At 40.3% G+C, this 18,002-nt stretch overlaps 3 protein-coding genes across 3 annotated transcripts; 2 read left to right on the forward strand and 1 right to left on the reverse strand.

Annotated features, from left to right (window-relative positions):
• Positions 1–3,143: 3,143 nt before the first annotated feature.
• Positions 3,144–8,038, forward strand: zfp91 (ZFP91 zinc finger protein, atypical E3 ubiquitin ligase). Its single transcript, XM_030132000.1, has 12 exons — positions 3,144–3,556; positions 3,831–3,868; positions 4,025–4,141; positions 4,499–4,535; positions 4,801–4,911; positions 4,997–5,089; positions 5,321–5,413; positions 5,510–5,560; positions 5,658–5,736; positions 6,013–6,127; positions 6,238–6,337; positions 6,458–8,038. Exons 1-12 carry the CDS (start codon positions 3,144–3,146, stop codon positions 7,461–7,463), a joined length of 2,253 nt encoding a protein of 750 aa, XP_029987860.1. The 3' UTR covers positions 7,464–8,038.
• A 276-nt stretch (positions 8,039–8,314) lies between these two features.
• LOC115422271 (uncharacterized) lies at positions 8,315–9,545 on the reverse strand. The gene is made up of 2 exons (XM_030138523.1): positions 9,221–9,545; positions 8,315–9,123 (listed from the first exon to the last, which is right to left on the reverse strand). Exons 1-2 carry the CDS (start codon positions 9,292–9,294, stop codon positions 8,454–8,456), a joined length of 744 nt encoding a protein of 247 aa, XP_029994383.1. The 5' UTR covers positions 9,295–9,545; the 3' UTR covers positions 8,315–8,453.
• A 2,000-nt stretch (positions 9,546–11,545) lies between these two features.
• Positions 11,546–17,172, forward strand: cntf (ciliary neurotrophic factor). Its single transcript, XM_030138531.1, has 3 exons — positions 11,546–12,130; positions 14,011–14,325; positions 14,424–17,172. Exons 1-3 carry the CDS (start codon positions 12,011–12,013, stop codon positions 14,595–14,597), a joined length of 609 nt encoding a protein of 202 aa, XP_029994391.1. The 5' UTR covers positions 11,546–12,010; the 3' UTR covers positions 14,598–17,172.
• The last annotated feature ends 830 nt before the right edge of the window (positions 17,173–18,002 follow it).

Here is an 18,002-nt window from a genome sequence, read left to right on the forward strand (position 1 = left end):
AAGTAGAAAAAAATTGCTAAAGTGTCCAATAGTTTTTAAACATTCATGGTTATTGTGTTTTTTGTGTGTACTGTGCATTATTCTTTTTGTTGTTTCAAAGTGGATTTGGTGTTATGAGTGGGAACACAAACCCCTTTCTACGTTAGATATATTTTATTAGGTTGGGTTCACAAAACCAAAACGTACCAGCTGCGGTGTTGCAGTGCATAAGCCTTTTGCAATGAAGGTGATACAACTTTGTTATTATTGCAGTTCATATTGTGAGCTAACAGCAAATAAAACATCTGTGTGTGATAGAAATCAGAAAACTGACACCTTATGGTTCAGCCTCCCACTCAAAACACCTGCTTTACTTTCTGTTGCCTGCATTTCACCCACACTGCAGCTGCAGGACAAAATCGTCCAGCTTCTTCATGATAGTGGTGTGAAGCCACATACAGTATGCCTAGTTTAATATAGGTGTTACCTTTTAAACTCTTCCTAGCGTGTGCCTTATTGCTAAGATGTGCCCTTTGCTATATCTTTTTTTAGGCTTATTCAGACTGTTTTCTATCAAAAAGGTTTGTTTTAAAAAAGATTGTTCGGCATTATTATATTTATAGTGATGAAGTAGAAAAATAAAGCATTTTCAAAAGAATGCACTGGTTTGGTTGGTCATATTGTTTGTCTATATATTCCCCAGGTTAAATATATTATATGAACGGTCTAAACAATTAGCCAGACCGAGTTTTCGATTAAACTGCCCGACTGTGGAAAAAGTCAAATATATCTTGAAAAGGTTCAGATTCAGAGGACTTTGACTCTGACCTCTGTGAATGGAAAGCCACCCCTAACTTCATACATCAGCTATTATTGAGCAATGTGTCATGATGGAGAGAGCAAAGAGAGGAGGGAGAGCACAGTGTTTGGAGAATGTTTCATAAACTTCTCTGTAGCAGGTCAACTTTCCTCTAGAAACTAGCAGTACGCAACAAGGAGGGCAGGGAGGCTTTTAGGAGCCAAGTACATAAGGAGTACATGCAGGAGGCCAATCACAGTCACAGGTACAGGGAGCTTTATAGGGTTACCACCTTTCAGCCGACTCCTTAGTCACAAGGGTTGGGAAGACTGAGTTCCTTAAATTCTATGCTGAGAACTTCAAAAACATCAAAAACTATAGCTTTTATATCCATATAATTTTACAGGGTGGGGAAGCAAAATTTACAATATTTTGAGGCAGGGATTGAAAGACAGTGTATGACCAATTAGTTTATTGAAAGTCATATGAATTTATTTGCCACAAGAAAATTGACATAATAGAAAATGTTTTTATTCTATGTGTCCTCCTTCTTTCTCAATAACTGCCTTCACACGCTTCCTAAAACTTGTGCAAGTGTTCCTCAAATATTCTGGTGACAACTTCTTCCATTCTTCTTTAATAGTATCTTCCAGACTTTCTCGTAATAATTTTGCTCATAGTCATTCTCTTCTTTCCATTATAAACAGTCTTTATGGACACTCCAACTATTTTTGAAATCTCCTTTGGTGTGACGAGTGCATTCAGCAAATCACACACTCTTTGACGTTTGCTTTCCTGATTACTCATATGGGCAAAAGTTTCTGAAAAGGTATGGATAATAGTGTTAGGTATGATTATGACATCAATATATGTTTGGTTTCAAAACAATTGACGTAGTGCCTGCTGAGAAAAAACAACTAAATGTTCATTGTAAATTTTGCTTCCCCACCCTGTATATATACTTAAAAGCAAGTGATTGATAACTCCTTCAATGGTCATATAAAACCACTCAGATGCAATCACATACCTGCTATTAATATATAATATTAAGATCTGGATTTGTATTTTATATCCAATCTCACATAGTGGTCTATTTTTACATAATACATATATAATAAAAGCAACAGTGATCCAGTCAAATCTAGGTTTATTTCATTGGTATATTACCCGCTACATAACCCATCCCCTTCACACCTACTTTATCAGTCTGTTTGAAAACCAGATTACATACATTTCACACTTGGTTTTACAGTATATGGAGTGGAGTTTGACATTGAGGACAATGTTGCCATCTGGTGGAAAAAAACACTTCATCAGCCTGCAGCAGAGCAGAGGAGTACAGTTCAGACCAGACAGTACAGGTTTTCAGCGGCAGCCATGTTAGCTCTAAAGCCATCATGCAAAATAGCAATAAGAAATCAAATCGGACCTTTTTTTTGGGTATTAATTTTAACTCATACTTTGAAATGCAACACCAGATGTTCCTATGCATGCAGAACATTTGAGAAATACTGGCATTTAACAATTTAGCGAAAAGTAACCAACAAAAATGTGATATGGGGCAGGACAGTTAAATTACGGGTTTTACTTACATTTTTCATGTAGCTTGTTAATGCACAAACAGACTTAAAGAAAAAAATCTTAATTTTATCTAGATTTATTTTTTTACTGTTTCATATTTATTCGTTGTTGGGTGGGTGACACTTACTGCTGTTTTACCAGCTTAACTACGTTTTTCTGTCTGTATCCTGTAGTGATAAACGCACAGGACAAAAAAAAGCATCCTTGAAACATGGTCCAAACTGCATTTATCTGAGTTAGACTACATTTCCCACAATGCTCCGGTAGCTGTCTGTATGCACGCTGCATTTGCACGCCCGCTGCTCTTTTAGTAGATTTCTAAACACCACAGCTACACATCTATAGCAGCAAGGAGCTCACAGGGTAAATCCAGATGGTTTGTACATCTGCTAACATGCGTTGCCGCTCCTGAATGTAACCTCAGTTTATATTTGGCTTAAAGGAGACGCAACAAAGCGCACAAGATGGTTGCGCACCAGGCCCGGGCGAATAAGTAGGTTTACTATAGCTTTAAGAACGCGAAAATAGTGTCTGCTTCTTTAAAACTATATCGGTTTATTGCTGAATTGATAATTAAGAAAAGTTTTCAATTTCTAATCAATAAATTGATGCATAGAATTTGCGACGAATCCAGCGCATTGACAGAAAATGTCCCACTGTCGGATAAAGGCCTCTGGAAATCAAAACGTCTTTACACCAGATGTGTTCCGTTTTTCCTCCAAGTGCAAGTAATCCTGCGTGACTTTCTGCGGATTTTGAGGTAAACCGAACAACCTTCACGGTGATGGAAGCGGCGGCCGACCGAACCGGGGATGTAAATACAGGTGAAGACGCGACGGAGGACAAGGCCGTAGAGCAGACCACGGCCACCAGTACGGCCGTAACCCCGCGGAGGGGGCTCAGAGAGCGGGGAGCGGGGCGCCCGAGGTCCGGCGTCTCCGCTTCATTAATGGACGTTAATGGAGCTGCGCCGAGCCCGCAGGGGTCTGGAAGGGTGTTAAGGGACCGGTCAACGAGGGCAGTACCGGCGTGGTTGAAGGACACCAAAAGCGACGACGACGAAGAAGAACCTAGCATAGACACCGGTGCATCTAAGCGGAGGAAAGTTTCCAATGGCAGGCGGAAGAAAAATTCAGAATCTGCGGGTTCGGCTGAGGCTGGTGGGGGGGTCGCAGGTGACAGCCTTCAAGCCACAGAGTGAGTTAAGTGTTCAACAACAATAAAGCAACTTCTAACGGTAAAGTCTTGACTTTTAATTTGTGTGTTTATGTCGGTGGGGTCAGTTCCTGTCAAAAGCACGCCTTCAGCATGGCTCGTCCCCTTTCAGTAGATCTGCATGGGGAGGGTGGAGTGAGCCTAACCTACCTGTCTGCTGATTACCATATTTCCACCTGACACCTCCAATTGAGATGTATAATGGAATCATGTAGATCCAAGTGCATATTTCAGTTTGTTTTTCTCTGTCTTACAGCTCACAGGATCCACAGAAACCTGCCACAGAAACTCAAGGTTGGCAGAAATATTGGGGAAAAAATTATACGTCTGGTCCCACTGTATGCATGAATGCATCATGGTTTATTTACAACAGAGATAATGTGTGAGAAGGATTGCTGTCACACTTTTACACAATACATTCAATGGCATGCATCTGCTCCCTCACTCTAGCTCTTCCCTCCAGACGCCCCCCAGCACAAACCCGTGCCAAGCCCCCGTCTGGCAGGACCGCCCGTGGCTCTGCCAAGCCTGTATGTAAGACCGAACCTGCAATGGAAAATCCAGCTGGTGAGCAACCTGTTGACAATCAACAGCAATGGTTCAACATGTGGCACTTTTATCATTTAAAAGTTGGTCATTTGGTGGCATGGACACAAACATAGATATGACTTGCTTGTTGTTCTATAGCACTTTATTTTCACCATGTCAGTGTTGAGTGATGTGGTCTACATTTTACCTGTAATTATAGTCAGCAAGGTTGTGATTGTGCATTTTCATTGTGTTTAATAGGGCTTACAGCTAAATGTCTGTATGCTCCTTTAGACTATTGTGTATTTTAACTATAATAGTTGCTAACATGCTTTATAGATTTTAACATATTGTGCTTATAATATGTGTGTTTTCTCTCTTTCCCTCTTCTAACAGTGGAAGATGATGTCAACGATAAAGAGAAGTATGAAATGTGAGCATTGCTTGGTTTTATTAACAGTATTGCCACATTACAGACAGCAGACGGGTGTATTTAATCCATACACTGCTGTATTATATGTTCATTACTGTATTTGAATTGTGCAGATTGTGTTGTTTACATGACAGCATATCTGTACTTTTTCTGAAGTGTAACCTGCTGAGCTCATGACATTATAAGTAGACTGCCTTACTTGTATTTTGTGTGATCTTGGTGATGTGTTTTTTATGACCACTGTTTCATACTTGTGCTGCCTCAGTAAAAAGAAAGAAGAGGAAAGTGATGATGTTGCTATGCCAGTGCTGGATGACGAGGACCCTGCATTTCAGGATGACCCAACAGACCTCAACTACCAGCCACACAGTCAGAGGTAGATTGACTAAAATGTGCCACCTGACCCTGTGTAGGATAAGGGAATGTTTGTTTAATTTTAGTGATTTGTGTTTTTTTTTCAGTGGTGCAGAAGAGGATGAAGGTCTCAGCAGTGATGAAGATGTTCCTTTTAGGGATGACTTGAATGACCAGAGCTACGACCCGAAGGCTGAAAGGTTTGTGTGCACAAGGGGGAGGGTAGGGTTGCACTTTTGCTACTGCTGCTGCATTATTCACCGTGTACAGTTACTCAACAGATTCTTTTGGTTCAGCACCTGTGTCTCTTGCTTCTTGTTTGGTCAGGGATGTTCCGAAACCAAAGCGCAGAGCTCCTCCAAGGCCAAGGGAGAGGAAAGAAAAAGACAGGGACAAAGACAAAGGTCCCAAAAAAGAGAAAGAAGTTGCTGAAATAAAATAGAAGGTATCGACAATGTGGAGGGGGTGGAAGAGGAGGTGAAGCAGGAGGAACAAACATCAGAGGACCCAGATGGACCCAGGAAGTAAGCACAGCACCACGATGAACAGTTTTCAGACCCAATAGTCTTGTCTCTGTACCACACAGATTTGTCATTTACTTTGTTCTGTTTGTGTGTTAGGCGAGGGAGACGAAAAAAAGATGATAAAACTCCACGGCTGCCTAAGAGAAGGTGAAGTTGATGGCTTTTTTTTGGCATTATAATCTAGAGTTTTAGATGATTAGATTCAGTAGGCTGTATTGCACTGACATGAGCTTTGTCCAAACAGGAAGAAGCCCCCAGTACAGTATGTGCGCTGTGAGATGGAAGGATGTGGCACAGTTCTTGCTCATCCACGCTACCTACAGGTCTGTCTCAAGAAGAAAAGACAATAAGAGATTTATTGTTAGTTTATTATCAATAGTAATGGAGTCAGAATATGTTTGATCACATGGTTTGCGAAGAGTGATTACATTAAAGAATGTATTCAGTAATTCTTTTGCCTATGTTGAAATGGTCATACAGTCTAATGTTCTGTAAGATCACCATGAGCTGACACCTCTGTTTTACTCACAGTTTTCAGTTTTTAAGTAATGAACTACTCATCCACAACTGTAATTAATTTTATTATTTCCTGAAATCAGCACCATATAAAGTACCAGCATTTGCTCAAGAAGAAGTACGTTTGTCCTCATCCCTCCTGTGGAAGGCTCTTCCGGCTGCAGAAGCAGCTGCTGCGTCACGCTAAACATCACACAGGTACATGCAGAACATCACTTGTGGTTTGATGTGTGCCTGCCCTTTTCATTATAATCACTACTTAAACTACAGAGGGAACACTTGTAAATGTGGTTGCTGTCTGATTACAGATCAGAGAGATTATATCTGTGAATTTTGTGCTCGTGCCTTCAAGAGCTCACACAACCTGGCTGTGCACCGTATGATCCACACAGGAGAGAAACCCCTGCAGTTAGTGTCTTGCTGTTCATATATTTTGTACATTTGTTGTTATTGTATTCATCAATTAGTCATAATTTAATTTGTGAGAAGCATTTCCTCACTTTAAATTGTTTTTATCCCCGTGTTTAGATGTGAGATCTGTGGCTTCACCTGCCGACAGAAGGCATCTCTGAACTGGCATATGAAGAAGCATGATGCTGATGCCACCTATCAGTTCTCCTGCTCCATTTGTGGCAAAAAGTTTGAGAAGAAGGACTGCGTAGTGGCCCATAAAGCCAAGAGTCACCCGGAGGTCTTAATAGCTGAGGCCCTGGCAGCCAATGCTGGTGCCCTCATCACAACCCCTGCCTCCTTGCTAGAACTGCAGGGAAACCCTGTGCAAGCAGAGGTCACCAGCCTGGACGTCGGCCAAATAGGGCAGGATGCGCACGTGGAGCAGTTGAGCCAGGAAGGTCAAGTTGGGCAGCAAGTGGCTCAGGTATCTCAGATGGGTCACACGGCGCAGCAAGTGAGTCACCAGGTGGTTTTACTGGGACAAGACCAGAGTCTCCATACCATGCAGGTACCAGTGACGATCGCCCTGTCTCCCATTGACCCCCCTTCACCGGCTGACAACCAGCAACAGACTCACCTCCAGCTTCAGATGCCCGTCCAGTTTGTGCAGGCGGCTCAGCAGTCCCAGGATCCCCAAATCCAGCAGCTGACTCTCCATTCCAGCTCAGTGGTGACCCAGCATCAACCCCAGCTCCAGCCGCTACAGTCCTACTCCTCCCAGCCGCAGAGCCAAGGGCAGACACAAATTCTACAAATGACCTTCCAGCCGGTCAGCCAGTCTCAGACCCATATTCAGCAGATCCCCATCCTAGCAACTTCACAACAGCTCCAGACCCTGCAGACAGCTACACCAAGCCCTGCTCTCCTGTCTCCACCCCAAACCCACTCCCAGGTTCCATCCACCGCTAATGGGGACAGCTTTATTCTCGACAATCCGGTGCTCTCTTCCTCTTCTCCCTCTGGCAGCTCCCTCCAGCAGACAGAGGTGGTGGGAGATGATAGTGTAGTGTGGGAGCAGACAGGGCAAGGGGACGTTTTGTCTGATGGCACTGACAGACATGTGCAGCAGACCCTGATGTAAACCAAGGATGATGCACACTAAGAAATAGAGCAAATTATTTCATCAGTGACCTAATACACTGTATTGCAATGTTTGAGCTAAATGTAGGAGCACCAGTATATTATGTATTATTCACTCTTAGTCATATTTGGTAGCTTTTTAGAATATCTGTATCAGGGAAAATATGTATGTGTCAGTATGTGTAAGTTGTTGCCTTTGTACATAAGTCATGTAAACTTAATAAGCCTTTTATGTGAGTGTGTATTGATGCAGCGATGAACTCCTAAGAGGATATGTTGCAAATATGCAATATAATGGCATACCTCTAAGTAATATATAGCACATCACATGTCTAGTGTGTGGCATTGTCAAGGTTCCTACTAGAATGAATTAGTTTATTTTATGAAGTAACGAGAGAACACTCTTAGTATGTGCAAGGTGAATAAAATGAATGGACGTTTTTTAAATTGTGCAAATTTACTATTAAACATTTGAGTTTAACAAAAAAATAACTGAAAACAAGTTTAACTCATTACCTATAATAGCAATGAAAGCTATAATAGGTCAGAATAGAAAGGTATTTTGCTGAAATGCAACAACAAAAAAATGTTGCTTTGAAATGGTAGTTAGGCTTTATGGAAATAACCTATATTTCCCACTCACACAAGTAAATTGTAGGCCAGCAACTGCATTCAACATTAAGGAAGATTTGTTCACACAGGCTTTGAAATGTCATGCAAGTTAACAAGTAAAACTACGTAGAAACCTCAAATATGTCTATACTAGATCTGCACCTCTCAGATTTGTGACATAGTGTGGTAGAGATGACACAAAAACTGTTCATTTATATAATGTAAATAAATGTCTTAACATTTAGCAAAAGTGTTTTTATTCACAGTTTGACAAGATTTGAGTCACGTTTTCTCTTTACTAAAAATGACAAAGCACACCTGAGTTACACTGCTCACATTCTGTACTATTGCTTAATGGTGGCAGCTATTAAAACATACTTCAGGACATATTGATTCGTTCTCTGTCCTTCTGCATTGCATATTGCTTCAGAGCTCGTTTTGGAGGAATTAAAGAATTACTCAGTCCCACTCTCCTCTTCTTCACTTTCTGACCTTCTGACTCCTCTTCTGCTGTCTCTTGCTGGGAGCTCTGACTATTGGAGCCAATTGCACCTGATCTGGCCTCAGATGACCCCCGTGCTTCAGCCCTTGCAGATGAATGACTGTCAGTAGGAATCACTGGAGTCTGGAGGCCACTGTCATGAGCAAACTTGCATTTCGTGTCAAATCTGCACCTCCCATTTTTCCTGTAAGCCTCACACACACGTTTGCCGCCAATATGTGAGCGTTTAGCCTCTATTGTTAACGGGACATGTTTCTGCAGAGCACTGAGCTTCTGGTCCGCCTGGGCCTTGAAGGGGTTGGCGAACACACTGCTGTCGATGCTAGTGTGCAGAGGAGGAGGTGGAAGCTTATTCGATGTAGGAGAAGCCAAAGAAGGAGCTGGAAGGGTGGACTGTGATGCAGCAGAAGGAGCCGGCTCTGGTGTTAGGGTTTTGGCCGGTGGTGATGACAGCTGTGGGTCCTCTTCTTCTGAGTCACTGGAAGCTGAACCGGACTCCAGTAAGAAGTTTCGGGTCTTGGTGACAGCTAGCTCCTTCTGAGTAGAGCTGATGAACAAGTTAGCAGCGTTAGAGAAAATAAGCGACGGATGAATGATAAGGTGTCATATCAGTCATTCCCATAGCCAGAGATAGAGTGATTTACCTGTTTGTGTTGTTTACATCCTCTGGGTCGCTGTCAGAGTCGGAGGACACCCCGTAGCCAACCAGTGAGTTCATGACGTTAGAATCAACGCAAGCTAAGCTAGTTCGTGTTAGCTTGGTCCAAACGCTAACAATGCTAAAGCTATCTCTCGCGCGCTGTGATGTTACACTAAAATGACCTAATTAAAACAATAATACGTGGAAAATAATGTCAATTTCATTTCTTTGGCATCACCTTTTGCTATCATTATCAACAGCTGCTGCCTTTGAGGTGGTGGAACTGTTTGCAATACCAGCCGCCTATACTGACACCTGCAGTCCAGGCGTGGTATTACACCCCTAAACTATAAACACAGAACTACTATACTTTTATCATGAAAACAGATCAGCCATAACATTATGACCACTGACAGGAAAAGTGGTATTAGTGATAAAGTGTTAAGTGGTTATTACGTGCTGAAAATGGTCTAAAGAACAACAACCAATCAATCATCTATGGGAGCAGAACATTATTACCATCTGTCAAATACTGTGTAGGATCCCCTTTTTCCTCAAAAACAGCTCTGACCTAAGGCCTAGACTTCACCAGACCTCTGAAGGTGTGTTGTAGTATCTGGACCACTATGTGAGCAGCAGATCCCTGAAGTCCTGAAAGTAGAGAGGTGGACCCGTCATGGATCAGATTCATCACCTCCCACAGATGATAAATTGTCCTGAGATTGGGATGTCCTTCCTTAGTCCATTTCTGGTCGGTACTATCCACTGCAGACCAGGAACAGCCAACAAAACCTGCAGTTGTGGAGACGCTCCGACCCAGTAATCACCATTACAATCTGGCCCGTGTCCAAGTCACTCAGTTCCTGTCTTAGCTCATTTTGCTGCTTCCAACACATCAGCTCTGAGGACTAACAGACCACTTACAGTCTAATATAGCCAACCCAGTAAAAGGTAATACTGTAATGAAATAATTAATATTATTACCGTGCCTCCTGCCAGTGGTCACAATGTTATGGCTGATCTGAGTTTATGAATGCAATATGTTGTGATTAGGACTACATTACACATATGAGAAAAGATGCAAACATATAAAAACTCTGTGGGATTATTTTTTGAAATGAAAGCATCTTTTATTTAATGCTCTGGCAGCTTATAACTTGTACTTCTCCATCTGTGAAATCTTACATCGCAGAAAATCAGACATAAGTTTAAATTTCCACCACAGGTGTTTGTATATAGTCTCTAAAATGCCTTACAATTAATATCTTATTATATCTTTAGATATAATATTTTTTTGTTTGTTTTATTAGTTTATTTTCATCTAAACAGATCTTTCTCCATTGCAATGAAAGTCTATTTGGACTTTCATTGACACAATTAGGCATTTAAGGGTTACATTACATTAATGTGCCTTTGCCAGGGATCTGGTATTGAGCAGGCTGGCAGACAAACAGGCCTTTCCTGGCAGCCTGGACTGAATAAGCCATCTCTAATGCCATTTATTGCACCTGTGCTTATTCTGCAATAAGTAATATTTATTTATATAGCACCCAAAGTGCTTCACAATAAACCTAGACCAGCTGAGTAAATAATAAAATAATAGAAGCATAATTAAAACAGTTAAATAGGCTACATGGTAAGATATATTAAAATACAAGAGAAATCGTAAAAACTTAAAAGCATATTAGTCCTATAACCCTTGTTTAATCAAATGCTTGTCATTTTTTATTCATTTATTCATTACTATCTCAGCAACAACAATTGTAGATATAACATTTTCCCTAATGCACAATTTATGTTTACATTCTGTTACATTCTCTCTGCACTTCATCCAATTTAAACCACTGTATCCATACATTCACATGCATCTCCTATTTATTGTACATAATGGCTCTTATTATTAATTTTATAATATGTATTTTTTTTCTTTTTATTTTATTTTCTTAGCTTTCTTTGGTTATATAGAAGCGTGTAATCCTGCCTTTAAATCACCCCCGGTGGACAAATAAAGTTTTTTGAATTGAATTGAAATTAAGTAAATTGAAATAAATAAATAAATAAATAAATAAAAAGATCTTGAATTGCTTTCTGAAAGTGTCCACAGAGTCTAAACTAATTAAGAATAAATAGTCTGTCATTTTATTCCAAATTGAAACTGTTGCATCATTGTTCCAGGTTAATAAAACAGAAGTGAAAGTTATTTTGACACGGAGAATCAAGTATGGTAATCATCTTAAATGTTTTGGCTTCAGAGACTTTACATTTACCTGCTACTGAGATGCTTGTCCATGTCTATTTTTTTTTTTTTTTTTTTTTTTTTTTTTTTTTTGCTTCTTTTCAACAGGAAACCCAAGAATAACTGGGATAATTCAGGCTGCATCCTACTCAAATTTAGCCCACATGTCATTGTACTTCCAGTAAATCAGATAAGCTCCTCATGAATAAGTTGATGAGCTCCTCCCTCCTCCCCTCGGTCGCTCTCCGCCCCCGCGTGTCCCGTTAAATTCCTCCTGCCCGGCATCAAGTTCCCGGGGGAAAGGGCGGAGAGTTGGACACAAACTCTGTAACATAAGTAACTAACAGTAAGCAGACAAGGTGGAGACAAACTAGCTTTACCGAAACCTTAGAGAAGAGAAGACTCTGGCTCTAATTAAAACAGCTCTGACTGAGTTTCAGGGGCACACTCAAGTCAACCGTGACCGGGATGAAGGAGGCGTTCACGGTCGCATAAAAAGGCCCGGAGAGTCGCGCTTCTCCCCTCAAAGTGCGTCTCTTGAGTTGAAGCAAACGGTCAATGGCAGACATGCGGACCAGAGGCATGAACGGATCGGATCTGAGCAGGACCACGGCGGTCAGGGCTGCTGCCATAGCCGAACAGCTGCACCATGAATGCACCATCTTACTGGAACTTTATGTGAGTAGAGGAACTTTATTTTTCCACTGGCTGCAACCTGCCAGAGAGAAGAGGTTACAGTAGGATTTCAGAGTGTAAGAGTCTGAGAGAGACAGACAGATGTGCGTTTGAAGGAGTGTGAGTGAGAAATAGGCCAAGGTTAAATGGAAAATTAATAGATTTTCTGGGTGAGAGTGTGTTGTGCATAGACATGTCTGTAAAAGTGTGTGTGGAAGTATCAGTGTGTGTAAGACAAGAGAGACCAATGAAAGGATGCGTGCGAAGGGGAGATAAGGGGGAGGGAGAATGTGTGTGTTATGTGTGAGTCTCTGAGTTTGGAGAAAGAATGAAATTATGTCTCCTACAACAGGGGGTAGGAATGCAGATTGGAAGGAGTCAACGCTGAATGACAGAGGTGGGCGTTTTCTTGGCACAAGCTCATCAGTGCCTGGGCATGAAGCCTTCATCTCTTTTCCACAAGCCTGCGTCTCTTTGCCTATAGGTGTGAGAGTGACTGGTTATTAAAACTTTTTGGTTTCTTGCCAATTCACTGCCACATCCTTTCATGTGTCGTGACAAGAGGAAGGGAGCGGCCCGGTGTATAAGTTCATCCAATTCACTCCCAGCACTTCACCTTTACTCTCTCTATCCTGTACCAGTTCTTGAATTTTATTCCCTACTGAAATAGATCTGGATCCATAGCAGTTGCTGACTTTAGCCATATAGAATGCTGGCAAGGAACCTGCTGCTATATGCCTGAAGCCACAACAACAGATCACAAAGCTATAAAATAATACATGTCTCTGCCTTTCAGCCTACAGAGTTCACTTAATAATAACAACAACACAGTTCTATGTACATTTGTGTTTTCTCTCCCTGGCTAAGAAATACTGTCTCAAAACAAGATGAGTTCAGTATTTGGCATGTGAATCTCATTGTAATTCACTCTACACTGATCACATAAAGTATATTATTGAGGAGGAGAAACCATCATTTACAAGGTTGATTTTTTGTAAATAATTTTCAGACATATCATCGTAATTCACAGAAAATTGTTTCTTGGGATGCTGTAATTTCCCTCAGTACCAGTATCTGCCGGAATCACTTTACCCTTGTAGCCTGAATGGCAAACGTTTACTTCCCGCTGACACTCAAAGTGTACAGGTCAGATTAGGCCAATATGTCACACACTGGTACTAACTTACACGAAGGGTTCAACATTAACGCCTCAGTAAAATGTCACAGGGAGGCATCTGGGACTACTCACTCAACTAGATGCAAGCTGCAATCATGTCTGCGAAGTAACCTGTCATCATAATAAATTATCTGCTAGATGATATTAAATTGTGAAAATAAAAATCTGAAACACAGATGACAGTTATTAAAGATGTAGATTTCAGATTAATATTCAAATTTGCGTTTTTGTTTTTAGAAGTCTGTCGATGGATAAGTGAAAACAGATATTGAAAGTGGTTGTGACAAAAACAGTATTTCAGTTGTTATGACAGTGTTGCATCATATCACATCGTATTAAAAACAGAGCTCTGTGGTATTTGATTCACCTCTGGCCTGCCTTATTTTAGTGTTTTGTTGATAACTTTGGTCCAGAATTGAAATACCACAAGAGCTACTAGACAACTTGTATTGCAGATGACTCTTGTTGAATGAATAAATTCTTCCCTGAGTGCAAATTCCTCCACAGATGAGGATATCTGCCCCCGCTGAGAATATTTTATGAGGAAACATGTGGACAGGCCTGAACAAATTCTAATCACCCCAAGAGAAAATCCTGTTCACATACTTTCCAAGCCCTTTCGCTTCTCCATTTCCTCTTTAATTCACTCTCAAATCTCTTTTCTGTTTTTAATTTTCTACCTCTGTGTTTTCTGTCTTTCCTCAAGAGGAAGAAGGAGAGCTTTTCTACGGATGTCACAGTGGCCGACAGCCGTCTGGTGTCTGTCCCGCCTCCCTCCTCGCAACTGGACGCCAGGGACAAGCTCTGGCGTCTGCACTCTGCTCTGCAACAGTGTCGCAGCTTACTGGAGAGAGCTGCAGCCAAAGAAGAAGAAGAGCTGGGTGGCGAGGTCAAAGGTGAGTATGAGAACCAGAGGAAGACGGTGAAGGACAGGCTGTCGCTTCTGTTAGTCAACACTGGAGAACTCCTAAAAGCTGCAGATGGCACAGCGGTCCTGACTCCCAGCATAGAGGGACTGGAGGTAGGCACTGAGGGCATCAAAGGTGAAATGATTTTAGGCAATGGCGCTTGATAGACAATGAGGCAGAGCTTGGTGTTCTCTCCCCCTCTCGTTGGCAGTTAGACGGTCCGGCTGTTCTGTTTGAAGTGAAGCTGTGGGTATACCGGATCTACAAAGAGGTGGACTACTGGACCAAGACAGCCGTCACCACATTGCAGGCCCTGCCCTCGGTGATAGCCAGGGAACGTGTGAGGACCACCAGGGTTAGGAGCACAAGAAGCACTCGAAGATGAAAAGGAGACCCGAGAGTTTGGTGTGACCGAAGAGGAATGATGAAAGAGAAAAGATGTTAGGGAGAGAGGTAAGAAGGTAAAAGGCATGAAGGGATGAAAGTGGAGGAAGGTGTTCAGTCAGTGGGAGGCGAGACACAGGGAGGCTGACTGAAAAGAATGACATGAATAGTCAGTTGAAAGACAGATCCTGAATGGCACAGGGACATGAGTGTGTTGGATTATTGTTAGGGCTTCAAACCCTTCACATGAACAGAGATGTAGAAAACACACAAAGGCAATAACCATTTTTGTCACAACATCAGTTGGCGCAAGTTTCTTACTAATCCAACTTTGCTTTCATTGTTGTAAGACAAAATCTAACAGTGTATTTAGATTCAGGAGTCTGAGTTTTTCTTTCTTTCTTTCTTTCTTTCTTTCTTTCTTTCTTTCTTTCTTTCTTTCTTTCTTTCTTTCTTTCTTTCTTTCTTTCTTTCTTTCTTTCTTTCTTTCAAAACAAAACCTGATTCACATCACCTCAAACAGAGTAGTAAGATATTGCTACTTTCAACTTAGTCATGTTTGTTTCTACAAAATAGGACAGTCTTTTATGTTCTCATTCGCTCCAGGGGCAGATTATGATGAAAATAAGTACATTTGGATTCATACCATCATCAGACTACAGATTTCATATGCACAGTTTTTAACACTAGGTCTACAAATCATTCTAAACAAATCATTATCTGGGCGTGTTAAATACATGAAGGATAATAAGAACTATGTAACAGCACCCTCTAGTGTTTAAACACACAATTACTCCTTCTGCTCCTTCCTATTATTCCTTAGTGCAGTTAATTATTAGAAATAGGCAGCTTATGTTTTTACATACTTGCTTGTAGTGAAATCAACTGCTACCAGTGTACATGGTTAAGGAGAAGAATCAACAAGTGCAGTAACAGCAATGATCCAAGTAATCCAACACTAACCCGGAACAGAGTGGAAATATTATAGGTAAAAATACAGATTGAAAAAGCCAGTCTGATTTCATTCACTGTAAATGTAATTATTAATATTGTTTAAAATAACGGGAGTCCTACATCATTTTATTGCCTTTGTAAATAAAACCTGTCATGCTGAGCAGCACTGAAGTGAAGCAACCAAACTCTTACAAAGACCAACATGAGTGAAGTTAGACAAATATCAGACCTGGAAGCAGGCACTATGGACAGAGAGCAAGTGTTTCCTAATACCCATTTGAGAGTCTCATGCCATGGCTCCATATTTATGCAGTCTAACTTAGCTCAAATTTTAAGTGAAACATCTGTTTATAGGACAATAACAGCCTTTACTGCAACAAATGATGTTAAAAGTTGACAGTCCTGCACACACCACTGTCAGTCACACCTCAACAGTGTTACCAGTTACACTTGTATAAGTTTTAGCCTCACCTTATTACATGATACATGAAGATTGTGGCAAAAAAGGAGAAAAGATTGTAAATGTAATGAAGCCCGATGTGAAAATGTGAAGCACATACAAGGATGTGTGTGCTGGAGGTGGTGTTAAAGTTGTATGTTTAATTGTCATATTGTAATTTGTTTGATATGATTTTTTTTTTTAATCTCGTCGTGTTTATTTTGTCATGTGCTGTATATAGGTTTAGTAGATACACTGATGGTAAAAAAATACTTCGCAAAATTTTAAACAGCAGATACTCAAACACAAATGTATTTGGTCATTTGATGCAAGTCATTGTAATTCATTTTGAGGTAAAATGTGACCATTACTAAGTTATTTGCTTAATTTACGAAAAAACTACTGATTGAAAAATCAAAAAAACATAATAAATACATCCTAAATATCTAATATCTCTAGGGCATTGTACTTTTTTTTCCTCTGTACTACAGATGTATTATCTCATCGTTTAAGTTTTGTAGCTACTCTAATGACGAAACTACACCGTGCGTTCATCTGCTGAATTCTTTTCTCAAAAGAATTTGTTGGCTCAGTTATATGTTTTCAGTTAGTCAATTTTACTCTGACTTAAAACAATACTGAGTGTTAAAAAATGTAAAGGGTTCTGTTGGCGTAAGTGTGTTGCTTCAGGTAAGAGAAAACCCCCCTGCTGTTTATGATATGTTCAGTATTTCAGTGTTTTAAACTCTAAAGTTATCACAGAGATAATTAACTCATATTCTTGAAAGGTATGAATTATACAAGGATACTTTTAATCTATTGATTGCTTGCAAATTGATTAGGCTGTTGATTGAGTAATTAGGCTATTGATTACTCAGTAGTCTTGATGGTGTAAACACTTAAAAGGTGTGTGCAGTAGCTTTTTTGGACAACTTGGAAGTTACAGACATGTTCATGTAGTGTTTTTTATTCATATTGTGTTACATCCATCCATACCAGATATCTATTGTTCAGTCTTTGTATCTCATCCTGGTGATCAGAGAATGTGTACCCTGTGGTAACATTCCTGAAAAATGTATTACATTTATTATTTATTCTGTTGTTTTTACTGTACATGTTTATTGTTGGTGTTTTCAACAAATAAGAATTCATCATGCAGCCTATGTTTTGACCTCTGGTGTTGGGGAAAAAAAATAGTTGCTGACAATCAAGCTAATGATTATTTTTATTTGTCATGACAGTATTGGCCCTTTGAAATTTTTTAGATATTGTGTAATGCTCGATGATGAGCACAGTTCCCTTTCTCTAACAGTCACTGAATGTATACAAAAGTGCCTTAATGCCTATGGTGATTGGCTAATTTTTTTTTTTTATTTTGCATTAACAAATGGCACGTGACATTAACTATGGGCTGACAAAAAAGGCAAACACTGACAGCTTCAGTATGTTTAAATGTTACAAACAGACACAACAGGGACACATTTGTTTCATCCTTTATATGACCAAAATTAATATCCTCAATTTCTCATGTCAGATCTGTCCTTTAGAATTCTCTTGAACTGTTCGCATAAATTAACTCCAGTATTGGTTCAGTCTTCAGATGATCAGACAGTGGTCCATGCATGTTTTGTCTCACTCAACCGGTGGTCTAAATTCTAAAGTTACGAAAGAATCTGAAAAATAATTGATGATTTCAAGCAAAGTCATGGGGGGTTTGGCTTTTGTTTTGGCTGCTATTGATCACCTCATCAACTAATCATTTCATTCCATTTAATCCGAACAGTGAAGGTTACAGTTATATATTGTGCGTGAGCTGAGTGATAATTTTCTGACTGTGTTGTTATCTTGTATGGAGGGACAGTGCTACATAATTTCAGCTCTAGATAATTTCGGAGCCAAAACTGAAAGCCAAATCTGCTACTTTACATGTCCTCTGTGATCAAAGCACAACATCTTCAGCTTTGTCTGTAATAGCTCATTTTACACCGCCCCAAATCAAATAACTGTCATAAA

This window comes from Sphaeramia orbicularis, chromosome 1 (assembly GCF_902148855.1).
Source record: "Sphaeramia orbicularis chromosome 1, fSphaOr1.1, whole genome shotgun sequence".
Classification (NCBI taxonomy): Eukaryota; Metazoa; Chordata; class Actinopteri; order Kurtiformes; family Apogonidae; genus Sphaeramia; species Sphaeramia orbicularis.